The 12,660-nt window shown below is 39.5% G+C and overlaps 1 protein-coding gene across 1 annotated transcript; it reads left to right on the plus strand.

Annotated features, from left to right (window-relative positions):
• Positions 1 to 269: 269 nt before the first annotated feature.
• On the plus strand, positions 270 to 11,755 carry LOC140573570 (hexosaminidase D). The gene is made up of 13 exons (XM_072693009.1): positions 270 to 343; positions 1,451 to 1,817; positions 1,901 to 2,010; positions 2,106 to 2,193; positions 5,819 to 5,983; positions 6,242 to 6,425; positions 7,669 to 7,740; positions 7,879 to 8,083; positions 8,822 to 8,904; positions 9,049 to 9,124; positions 9,522 to 9,620; positions 9,743 to 9,832; positions 11,431 to 11,755. The coding sequence occupies exons 1-13, from the start codon at positions 270 to 272 to the stop codon at positions 11,621 to 11,623; spliced, it is 1,806 nt and encodes a 601-aa protein (XP_072549110.1). The 3' UTR covers positions 11,624 to 11,755.
• Positions 11,756 to 12,660: the final 905 nt, after the last annotated feature.

Below are 12,660 nucleotides of genomic sequence, written 5' to 3' on the forward strand. Positions count from 1 at the left end.
ATTAGATGTTGGCTATCTTGGCTACTCCTAGTGTCATGCCCTACAGATTCCTCCACATTTTGTAGGGCCCTGTCCTTGAAAAATAGATAAACACTATAAGGTAGTGTGCATTCTTAAATTTATGCTGTATCTATAGAAACTCCCCTTGCTGGAAATGCCAGTCAGAGGTGTGCCTCTCAGGTACAAGCCGGTATGTCGGCTGTTGCTGTCAGCGTGGATATCATTGCTTGTCTTTGGGTTTTTACTTCAGTCTCTGTAGTGACAGCGCGATGCATCATCACATGTGGTTGAGGCTGCTGGTTCTCAGCTTGGGGATTCTTGCCATGATGAAGCTTTTCTACAGGTGAGTGTATGTTTAATTAAGTTCAATTAAGAAAGATTGCCATATAGTGACTGAATACATGGTTGTAAACAGAAGATCACTGTACTCACAACTTTGACTTCAAACGATCAGAAGCTGTAAAAAACATTGAGACTGAAGCTATGAAAGATGCAATTGTCTCATACAGCAGCAGCTCAACCCCATTGCAAATGTAGGTTACTTAGCAAAATTTGCTAACTTTTAGCAAGAGTTGGTGGCAGCAGAGGCCACAGAAGTTTTGCTACTCTGTTCTGTGGAGTGATGAAACAAAACTGGACCTTTTTTGATTAACTGGCCTATGGATTAGAGTTATGTCTGGCTGAGGAAGACTAAAGCATACACTTTCGGCCTACCGGTGGGCTATAGGCTGATTAAGAGGTTAATGTTTATTTAAAACAACATCTAAATAAAATATATTATCTATCTTCTAGCGAGGTTTTCTATAATAATTTGTTTGTAGATTTTTTCCCTTTTTCCCCCAATTGCGTACTGTTAGTTAACCCACCCTTTCATAGCCCCCTCTAGCTCTAGTAATGCTTGCCAACACTAGGAGGGTAAGGACTTAACAGGTCCCCTCCAATACATGCAAAATCAGGCACTACCTCTCGAACTGCTGCTGATGTGCCATTGCCAGGCAGCCGACGCGCTCTGAGGAAAGCCCTGGGTACAGGTAATAGGTGCCTGTACCGGCCAACATCACTTATAAGTGAGAAGAGGAGAGGGCGCCAATTGTGCTCTTTTGGACTGTTTTGGCATGGCTTGGTGTTCGAACTTGTAACCACTGGGCCATGGTGGTACTGCATCAGACCGTTGAGCCACCCGGAGCCCAACATTGAATAAAACACATATAAATACCTACTCCTGTATGTAATATTACAGCATAGACTGTGTATTATTGTACATGTATTATGTACATTAACAGTTACTGACAAGTGATGTCTAACTTTTGAACAGCATATCTGGCAGTAAAATGTGAAATAACCATCTCAATTAACTATTCTTCAATTTGAGACCTCAACTAGCATTTCTCCAAACATTAACTTTTGGGTTGTTATCTCTTGTTTGCCTTTCTGAATCTCATGTTTACAGTTCAGGCAAGGGACCAGGAAAGAGAAACCAGAACATGGAGATTGTTAATTCAAACCATTTTTGGAAAATTGGTTTTGGTTCTGACCACAACAGTTTGGACCCACCAGGAGGTGCTCAGGAAGCTAAAGAGAATCAGGGGCACCAATTAATAGACCATCAGGAAGAGGGACTAAACTTGGAGGATGAAGGGATAGACTTCATTAAAGCCCAAGAAAAGAAAGAGATAGAAGCCCTAGAAGAAGAAGAAGAAGAAGAAGAAGAAGAAATAGAAATCATAAGAGCCCCAGAGGATACACACAAAGGCCCTCTACGCGTGGTACACTTAGACCTTAAGGGGGCTGCACCCAAAGTTAAATATCTGAAGCAGGTAAGGGAGCTTTCTCATGTTGATACAAGTGATTGCATTCAGATTAGTTGTCTTGCTCATTTTGTGGGGTGGGGCTGTTTCAGATTTTTCCACTGCTGTCCTCTCTGGGTGCGGATGGTATTTTGTTGGAGTATGAGGACATGTTTCCATATGAAGGAGAGCTTAAGATTCTCAGGTCACCATTTGCCTACAGGTGGGTTTGTGCAATTTCTCCACTCCATATTCATAGCTTATACTCTATGTTGACTAGGAATGAGTTACTGACCTATATCTCATTAATTGGAACAGCGTGGAGGACATAGAGGAAATTAAGACCATGGCAAACCTCAGCAACCTTGAACTGATACCACTGGTGCAGGTGTTCGGACATCTAGAGGTATGTAGAGGAGAAGCTCATATTGTTGTATGTTACATGTTATATGTTACAAGGACTTTGAAATCCTATACCACATGTTAGATATCCAAAAGTCATCCACAGGGACTTCATGCCCTGCACATTTTTAGGCTTACTCTACTCTGACATGCCTCTAACAGCGCTTAATACTTAGTCAAATGTGGACTACACCTTTCTTTTTGTGAAAAATTCCTGTACAGAATGCTTTGTAGTCTAGTACTGGTACTTAACCCTGAGAAGGAAACAGGCGCTAAATGTTTTATCCAATCACTTTCTATAGGAAATTGGGTGAATCAGGGATATACATGATTCAACAAATGTGAAAATAAATAGTACAGGCCAGGCCAATGACCCAGGCTAATGACCATGTCACATCACAGTTTTGTTAATATGTTTTTTTCAATAGTAAATTAAAGGACATATCCAAATCTTACAAAAGTTTTTGTCTGCACCACTAAACCCTTATTTGTAGTTTAGCTCACTTAAATATTTTACACACATACAGTCATGGGAAAAAATGACACCCTCTTTGAATGCTATGGTTTTATGTATCAGGACATAAGAAAAATCACATGGTCCTTACCAGCTCTTAAAATGAGGTAAATCAGGTGAACAGCAACACACAGCAGATTCCTTTGTGCCATTATTTTTTTAACAAAAATGAATCGTTCTGGAGGAATTTTGGCCAACTCTTCTTTACAACGTTGCTTTGGTTAATTGAGGTTTGTGGGCATTCGTTTATGCACAGCTCTTGAGGTCTGGACTTTGAATGGGCCACTGCAACCTTAAGTCTTCCTTTTCTTCTTCAGCCATTCTGCTGTAGTTTTTCTGGGGTGCTTTGGATCACTGTCCTGTTGCATGATCCAATTTCAGACCAAGCTTTAGCTGTTAAATAGATGGCCTTGACTCTGGAATACTTTGGTATACAGAGAAGTTCATGGTCGACTCAATGACTGGTGCCAAGGTGACCAAGTCCGGTGGCTGCAAATCAAGCCCAAATCATCATGTGTGTTTGTGCTGATATGCTGTGTTTGGTGTGGCAATGTGCATTATGGCCAGACATCTCCACTTTGGTCTCGTCTGTCCAAAAGATATTGTTACAGAAGCTTTGTGGTTTGAAAAGATGAAACATTTAACATGCTAATTGAGGGCTGTAGAGTCTGAGATGCACGGTTGGGCACTTCTGGGATGTCCACTCCTGGAAAGAAAGGCAACTGCCTCGAATGTTTTCCACTTATGAATAATCTTTCTCATTGTAGACTGATGGACTTCTAGTTGTTTTTTTTTTAAAAGTCCTTATAACCCTAAAACCGTATAACCCTTCCCAGATTGATGGACAGCAACAATTGCTTCTCTAGGATCATTGCTGAGGTCTGTCCTTGGCATTGTATTAGCACACACCTGAGTGCTCCTGTAAGGTTTTTGAGTCTTTGGTGAAAAAATGATTCAGTCAAATGAAGACGGAGTCTGAAGATATGCTTTGCCAGTTTAATGATGGGCAAATGCTGGTCAAAACAAGTTCTGATGATGCAAAAAATTATGAATCACAGGATACAAATCAGGTTTCAAATCAGGTTGAGTAAGTCTAGCCTAAGCCAGAGTAAAAAGCAGAACTTCCATGAGGAAGAGTTGAGCTGAGAGAATTTTCTAAGTATCGGCTGTCAACTTAGAAAGTGTGTTCGGTCTCAAGTCGTCAGGTGGGTGCCCAAAAGACTCCCCCTCAGTGCACTTTTGCTGGAGGTTTTATACCCTAACAGGCAAGGTTACTTCACCTTATTGCACCATGACAGGCATTCAGCGCCCTGCTAGAGGGTCAGCATGACATCTAAAGATAAGTGTCTCCTCAGCAACCTTCGTTATGATTTTTCGGTACCTGATACAACAATTCCAAACAATTCCTAACGATTAACTTGTCCACGAAGAGATTGTCCATCCGGTAGAACAGCATGCAGGAGATCTGTGATGTGTGAAAGGGAGGAGGGAATTTATTGGAGAAATAGATGTTTGTTGTGGAATGTACATATGTGAGGATGGGGGTTGTATTGATCAGGGCGGGTGTTGTGAGTATTTTTTGAAATGTGGGTGTTGTAGGAACGGAACAGAGAAATGTGTGTGTGTGAAGGTGTGTTATCTGTGTGGCCAGTGAGTATGTGTATGAGGCCTTGTAGGAACGGAACAGAGAGCGATGGATCTGTCTTTAGCACTATGAATGCATGCGTAAACATGATAAAGGTGTAAGTTTGTTTCTTTGGGCCTGCTGGAAGACAAAACAAATTCGGCACATTGCATGCATTTCAAATGAACTAATACTACATTAAAAGCAGTTAGATAAAAGTTTAAATAGTTTTAAGTATGATTGGTAAACGATTAATATATATATGATTAGCAAATGATTATATAATATTGTGAATAAGTAATGACCTGGGGTGGCTGTAGACCATGCATTTCTCTTACACTCCAGACCAGCAAACTGCCAAAACCTCTACTTTTGTAAGGGTGTTCACACTTGCTGATGATTGGTTAATCAAGGGCAGCTACTTACCATCCTGATTCCTTAAGAAGCAGTAAGAGTGTACTCAGTTTTTCACATGCTGCTTCTGCACATCTGCAATTAGATTTTTGTTTTTCACACGGTGGAATCTGTTGCGTATTGTTGTTCAACTTAGGTTATTGTCATGGTGTGTTAGGCCAGACGTGATAGTATGAACACTCGCAGAGTTGGAGAGCTAAGCAAGAGGGTTAAAAAAAAAAAAAAGGAACACAAACACCAAGAGTATGAAAAACATGAGCAGCAATGACAGGGCAAAAATATGAACAAAACCGAAACGTGACAACACAAAGGGCGAACATAACAGACCTGGGACTGGGAGGATTTGGGAGCTGAGCGCTTCATACATAGACAAGGAGAGCTGGGGAACCAGCAGCCAGACAAAACGGCAAGGCCGACCAAACCTGAAACGGCAGCGTGCTGCTGCGAGCGTGGGTCGCCTTGCTGGGACGTGGGTAGCCAGTGAATCCTGACAGTGAGCGAGCGAGCCTCGCTGATAGTGTGGTTAGCAGGGTGACCTGCTCCTGAACGCGGATGCCGAGCCGAAGCTGACCGTAACACACCTCTAGTCGTACGGGGAACCTCTCAAGCAACCTTAAGGTTCCAAGCGACAAAATTATCGGCGTTGAACCATGAAGTTGAGGCTTCTTAAGTACCCCCAGTCTTAGGTGAAACACATGAACCAAACGAACATTAATCGATACACTGAACCAAACACATGAACACAAACGATGGGGAAGTCCTTATTTGGGCCTGTGGGTGGCGGCTCGGAATCGTCCCGGGGGAGGGCGTGAAACCGAGGGGCTGACAGTTGTCTTTACCTAATTTTAAGACCTGCTAAGAACTAGATGTGTTTTTTTTTTATTATGTCCTGAAACATAAAACCATAGAAGTCAAAGACGGTGTACTTTCTTTTTTTCTATGAGTGTATCCAGTCCAGTTTTTTCACAGAAGGAGATAAAAAGAAGCTGAAATGCATGGTGGAATGATGTAACATCAGCTACGTTTTTCTGGTTTTAGCATGTGTCTGACTCCTTGTCTCCTTCTCTTCATGGGTAGTTTGTGCTGAAGCATGAGAAGTTTGACCATTTGAGAGAAGTAGCCGCATTTCCCACTAGCCTGAACCCCACGGCCCCTGGTGCCCTGGAGCTGATTAAAAAAATGCTAATGCAAGTCCTGAAGAGACACCCAAGGGCACGGTGGTTCCACATTGGAGCTGATGAGGTTTGTAAAGCCTACTTTATCCTAGACCCCTAAAAACTACAAAATATCCAGCCATTATATACTGGAAGCAGTCTGATCAAATGGTGTAGACTTGGTCAAAAACAATGCAGGCCAATCCCTAACAACAACACTGGCCCAGTCAGACATATGTTTTTCTCTACTATCGCCTGTCGCTATTCTGGATAATCCAGTTTCTGACTGGCTTACTCAACCAAACGAAAAATAAGCAATGACACACTGCTTTCATCAAACACGCAGGTCTATGGGCTTGGTGAGAGCGAGGATTCGAAACACTGGATGGAGAAGAATGGTGGAGATGTGGGAGCTCTATACCTCATGCACTTGTCTGCAATTTGCAGTGCAGTGACCGAAGTCAGACCTGGAATTAAATTGCTGTTTTGGGAAGACATGCTCAGGAAGTTCAGTGTCTCCACCATCCAAAGTATGTCAGGAGAAGGCTGCAGGTGTACCCGCGTAGATACCCAATTAAGTTAATGATTTAGTCACACATATAGGTGCTTACATTTAAAAAGTTAGTCAGTTATCAAAGTAATCATTAAAAAAGTGTATCATCACAGTCATGCTAGAACCTTGTATATCCAAAATGGCAACTTTTTAACTTCAGTAGAAAAAGATTTTATTTAAGTCATTTGGGAGCATTTCTATTGGCAAGTCAGTCATTAAATGTCAACATAATGTAAGGAACGATTACATTATTCAAATTATAAGTTAAAAACAGCAGTAGAGATACAAAGTTAAGATACAGTCTTGAGATACAAGGTTTTCGTGTGACGGCTAATTTTTGCACAGGAGCCACAAGGCTACTGAAGCACAAGATGCTTAAATCGTCACACACTTGCCTCAATCCATGCTATGTAAACAAACAGACTTGCTTGTGTGGCTTCTGACATTGTGACATACTGTTATCTATAAAAATAGTCAAAAGGTCTAACAAAACCTAGGATTTGGGCCCTGAGTGCTTAGCCGAAGAGGGCACTATCACTATGATCAGAGGATCACTGGTTCAAATCCCGGTCATGCTGCCAGCCATCAGCAGCCGAGACCCAGAGGGTGCACAATTGACCTTGCTCTCTCCAGGGTGATGGTCTCTACCCACATCGCTTTGCTGTGGTGATGGACGACACTGGTGTCTGGTTAGTTGGTAGTTCGAAAAATGAATGGCTTGATTGTACATGCGTCAAAGGGGGCGTGGAGAGTCTGTACGGGTTGGGTAATTGGCGTTCTAAATTGGGGAGGAAATGGGTGAAAAGAAATAATAAGCAATAAGCAAAAACTAGGCTTTAAATGAGGGCTAATAGAGTTTCAGCTATGCTAATATTGATAGAAAACAGTAGTGCATGTTGTACAGTGTCACAAGCAACATGGTTAGAAGGTGGTAAATTCAGGCTTTTCGGTTTGCATGATACTAATCAGTAGCACATTCCCTTTAGTACTTGTTGCTACTTTCTGTAACAGAGCTTATATCAACTGACTCTGAATAGAACAGGCCTAATTTGACCTAATGCTATGTAGCTGCGGAAACCTGTAATTATGTAAGATGGATGATCTAGTTAAGTTGAATATTCTCCATTACTCGATTGTGGCCTAATATGTAATCTGAGCAAATGACTGTGGTGTAAGTAGTGTAAAAACTGCCATAATATATATAATTTTGCATTCTCTAGACTCAGGCTTGCCAAAACTTGCATACCCCATGATCTGGAACTACAGCCCAAAGGTGGATGTGAATGGTGTAGGTAAGATTGAAAAAGGTTGTGGTCAGCATTTAGTAATAATTTGTTATGTGACCTTCAGTATAGTGAAGGTCAGCACTTTATAGACTGGTTAAGAAACTAACATCACTTAAATTGAAAATATACTTATTTCATTTGCAGGAAATTTAATAGGTAAATACCAAGAGGCTGGATTTACAGGCGTGTGGTTTGCAAGTGCATTTAAAGGAGCTTCAGGGATTGCCCAGAGGTGGACTCCAATCAACATGCATTTACAGAACCACATAGGCTGGCTTAAAGTCATAGACTCCATGACAAAGTTCCCCTCTATAAAATATCTAGGCATTGCTCTAACTGGCTGGCAAAGGTTTGTGTGCATTTTGTCCTCATATGTATGACTATACAATATACTATGCAATATACCATCATTTTTGATTTTCAGAACTTTGCTTTAGTAGGGGAGTGCAGGGTACAACCTATGGCGCGTGTTTGTACTGATAAATTGGCTAAATTGTTCACAAATGTTAGATGCTGGAAATTGTAGTTTTTCATATTTAGTAGAGATGTATGGGGGGATTGTATAAAAAATGAAGATTGAAAAAATTAAATGAAAAAATAATATGGTACAAAAAAAATAATTAATCATTAAAATGTTTAGCAAAAGCCACAATGTGTTTGGCTGTGCTCTACTTGCCCACACTTCACTCACGGTTTGCATTGAAAATAACCCACATGTACACTTAATTTGCCCTTATTTCCATGCACTTAAAAGTAAAGCCAAACAGAGTTACTTGGAGCAATGCCATTGTTTTGTGGAGGTTTATGTACAGTTTCTTCACACCTGCACGTTTGTTTTCGTAAAACCAATTGTCTATGCAACCATTTAGAACCATTTATTTTAGCCATTTATTTATTTAGTTTAGCTGTGTTTGAGTGATTCAATAATTAGAGTAGTTGCTGGACAGTCTTTGTATTATAGTAGTTAATGGATAATACACCTTAGGCTTAATAAATGAATAATAAGCCTTGTGTTTAAGGGCTTATTAACAAATCTAGTGATGAGTGTTGTTCTATTTATTTATTTATTTATTTATTTATTTTTTAGATTTGAGCACTTCACTGTGCTGTGTGAACTGCTCCCTGTGGGCATCCCATCCCTGGCCGTCTGTCTGCAGACTCTGAAATACGGTGAGTGCCGGAAACACTGGAAAATGACCACACTGGACCTATCTGAGGCTTAGAGAGCAAACATGAGTGAATGAGTAAAGCAATAGTAATGTAACGGTAACCATACTTCTCTATAAAAAAACAGATTCACTTTTTTTGAGACAGGTTCATTTAACGAAGAGGCCGAAAATGCAGTACATCAGATTTTGGGCTGCAAAATTCAGATGGATGCAAACAATTGGTAAGTTGTATTGTTCGTTTTTCACTACATCAACAGTCATTTTGGAATATTTCTACTGGTCTATTCATCATTCATCAATTTTGACACAATATACATAACAGGATTTTGCGTGACAGTGATGACATGTAATGAATAATGTATTGTTATGAAGATATATGCTATTATACTGTATGCCATCGGTGGCTTAACTTTCAATGGAAGTCAATGTAAAAAGTCTTTTTGCAGCATTTCTATTGGATCTTTTGTTTCTATTACACAATGTAAAGAACAGTTGTTGGATTTAAATTGTGTCAAAAAGTCAAAAACAGCAAAAATTGAGATACTGTGTTCTTGCATAACAGCGACAATGATGTTAGTGCCAGTCTATGTTACTTCTCCCTTTGCTTCACCCCTCCAGTGATGGCAGTGGGGCGTTTGCAGGATCTGAGGTTTACCACACAGTGCGGAAAATAAACAGTGAGCTGCAGGCCTCCATTCAAAACATAAAGGCAAATCAGTGAGTTCTTCCATAAAATCTCGGCTTGATGTCGACAACATTCATACACGTCAGTCACTGATTTTAATGTGCATTATTCTTCCGTGTTCCTTAATGTTTCCTTTATGTTTGACGCCCTGCAGCTTTGTACAAGGTTCTCTCAGTACTTACCATCGGAAGTACAACTTTGCAAACCCACGGAATATAGCTTTTTGTATAAACGCTCTAAAGAAGTAAGTCTTTTCTTCTTATGTATATGTATGAGGTAGTTATTGCATTGCGCTTTTCTGTAATAGTCAGCATATCCTGAAGCTTTGGCCAATCCAAAGTAAATTTGATTAATTTTATTAAGATCAGGGCTAGATTTGGTTTATAATTAACTCTGGTTCACGTTTGATGAACATTCTTCTACACACACATTAACCCTTGTCCCGTACCAAAGACATTTTCAGCTGAACAAATTTAGCCCAGCGTAATACACTGGAACTTGTAGCAAGGAGTCATGTGTCTTCAGTTGTTCATATTCATTCAGGCACATTTTAAGCTGTTTCGAAAGGGTTACCTTTACCTTCTTTACCCGCACTCCACCCCTAAACGTTTCGACTTGAAATACTGGTTTATGTAACATTTACGTAACAAGAAGTACAGGTTTAGAGAATTGCAGTGCACAAAAGCCTATCCATGGTCCTCTGGTAAAGAAAACCACATGCCTTTGGAAATGTAGTGCAACACACCTCATAGACAATATGACCAAAAGTATATGGACACCTGAGGGTCACACAAACAGTCAGGTCAATTCTTGAAGCTCCTGATGCACAGTTCTTGCGCTGACATTGCACTGACAGAAGCAGTTTGCACCTCGGAGTGATGCAGCAGAGGATAACTGATTTTAATACACTTAAATGCATTAGCACTCTCTAGCCTTGCTGAGTTTGTGTCGTCTACCGCTTCGTGGCTGAGCTGTTGCTGCTCCTAGAAGTTTCCATTTCACAATAATATTACTTACAGTTGACCAGTGCAGATCTAGCTGGGCAGAAATTCCACAAACTAACTTGTTACACCCTATTTAAAGTTACTGAGCTCTTTAGCATAACTCTTTGGTGAACAGCACCTTTTGTAAGTATAGCATCCCGCTCTTCCACGTCATCTGATAAAACAGTTCAAGTGAAACAAGAGCCGTGTCTGTTTCCTATTCACTATCACCAACATGCAAAAATCTAGATCTAGTAGAACAAGTTCATAAATAAACTCAATAATCAGGAGGGGTGTCCACATTAAACTTTAAATGAGATAAATATAAAGAACCTCGATAAAGTTTATAAAAGCTCCAGATAATGTAAAAGTTTCTACTCCAACTACAGGGTTTTCCAAGAAATGTAAGCTAAGAACCATTTTGGATTCTTTTATTTTAGAAGTATAGCATCCCACTTTTCTACGTCACCTGATTAAACAAGTCCAAAACTGTGCCATAGGTACTCTTCCCTGCATGCAAAAATCCAGATCACTATATAGAGAACAGAATTCGACAAGCTAGTGAACAATTTCTGTGTGACAGCAGAAATAACAGTCAATCATATCGATTTCAATTGATACGTGCCAGACATGTGATGATGTGCCATGTCTTACCACAGCTTTAAACTCCCCCAGTCACATTTTGCATGCAAATTGGCCTTATCTGGCTGGCCATATCTGAAGCTTAGCAAACAAACACAAGTGAAGGAGTGATGTAATGGAAATGTAACAGTAACCAGTCACACAGTCGTATTTTGCATGCACAGTTCACATGTATAATCCAAAACTTGTATGTCTTTCTTCTGCCTCCTTTCTGTAGATTGCTTGAGGATTGGGAGTCAGTTTTAGAAGCGTTTCGGACAGAGATGGAGGCCATCTTCTACCCAGACACTGTGGAGGAGTGGATGGAGGAGAATGTCAACGAACACTTGACTGAACTTCATGCCATGGTGCAAGGCGCAGAACACCTGAATAGCCTCAAAGGACGCCCAAAGAGTCTTAAAGAGTCTTAAAGGTGCTGCATGATATTAAAGAGCTGAATATAACATGAAGCTTGACGGTGTTAACCAAAGATAGTCAAGGAGGATGTGGGTAGAACAGAGCTTAGGGTAACTTCACACTTCACACACTTAACAACTAAACGAGTAACCTAGGGTTTGAATGTAATTAAATATAGTTACAGTAAATACTGTATCCATAATACAGAAATTAAATGTTTATATTTTGTTACATTTGTTACATATTAGTTTAGAATAGTAGATTTTATAGAATTATTAGCTTTTAAAAAAAAAAAACTTTCATTGTTTTTTGGACCTCTGCAGTCATTGTAATGCATGTATGCATAACATGCTTCAGCACTCGCCAGCTTTGCTGAGTTTGCATCATCTACCGCTTTGTGGCTGAGCTGCTAGAAGTTTCTGTTTCACAATAAAACCACTTACAGTTGGCCAGGGTAGATTTAGCTGGGCAGAAATTCCACAAACTAAGGTGTTACATCCTATTTAAAGTTACTGAGCTCTCTAGTATAACCCTAAAACTATTTGTCTATGAATAATGCATGACAGTGTGCCTTATTTTATACAACTGTTATCAGTAGGTGTGGCTGAAACACCGGAACTAATTAAGAGGGGTGTCCACCTTCACATTTTGGCCACATAATGTATTTTGCCTTACTGATATAATTTGTAGAGGACCAGGGCAAACAATCCCAAAATATTAAAACAAAATATCATGCATTTTAAAGAAAATGCTGAATAAATAGTTTAATTATATATATATATATATATATATATATATATATATATATATATATATATATATATATATATATAATTAAATATACTATATATATAATAGTATTAATAATATTTATCATACTAGTTCTAAATCACTCTTACATCAAACAGCATACTTATTTGAATTATTTTAAATATTTTGATTTTTTCACTTTAAGGAGAATGGTTCTTTAAAGAAATTAGAATTAATTCTAGAAATTAGAATTAATTCTTAATAAGAAGACATTTAAATTAGATCAATATGAAGAACCTCA

Source organism: Salminus brasiliensis, chromosome 12 (assembly GCF_030463535.1).
Source record: "Salminus brasiliensis chromosome 12, fSalBra1.hap2, whole genome shotgun sequence".
NCBI lineage: Eukaryota > Metazoa > Chordata > Actinopteri > Characiformes > Bryconidae > Salminus > Salminus brasiliensis.

What these genes read in the sequence shown, in the direction of transcription:
- LOC140573570 (XM_072693009.1), top strand. Translation starts at nt 270, where the DNA reads ATGCATCATCACATGTGGTTGAGGCTGCTGGTTCTCAGCTTGGGGATT. An exon ending in AGGTGTTCGGACATCTAGAG is followed by an intron (nt 2,194 to 5,818) that starts GTATGTAGAGGA and finishes CTTCATGGGTAG; the next exon opens with TTTGTGCTGAAGCATGAGAA. An exon ending in GGTGGATGTGAATGGTGTAG is followed by an intron (nt 7,741 to 7,878) that starts GTAAGATTGAAA and finishes TTTCATTTGCAG; the next exon opens with GAAATTTAATAGGTAAATAC.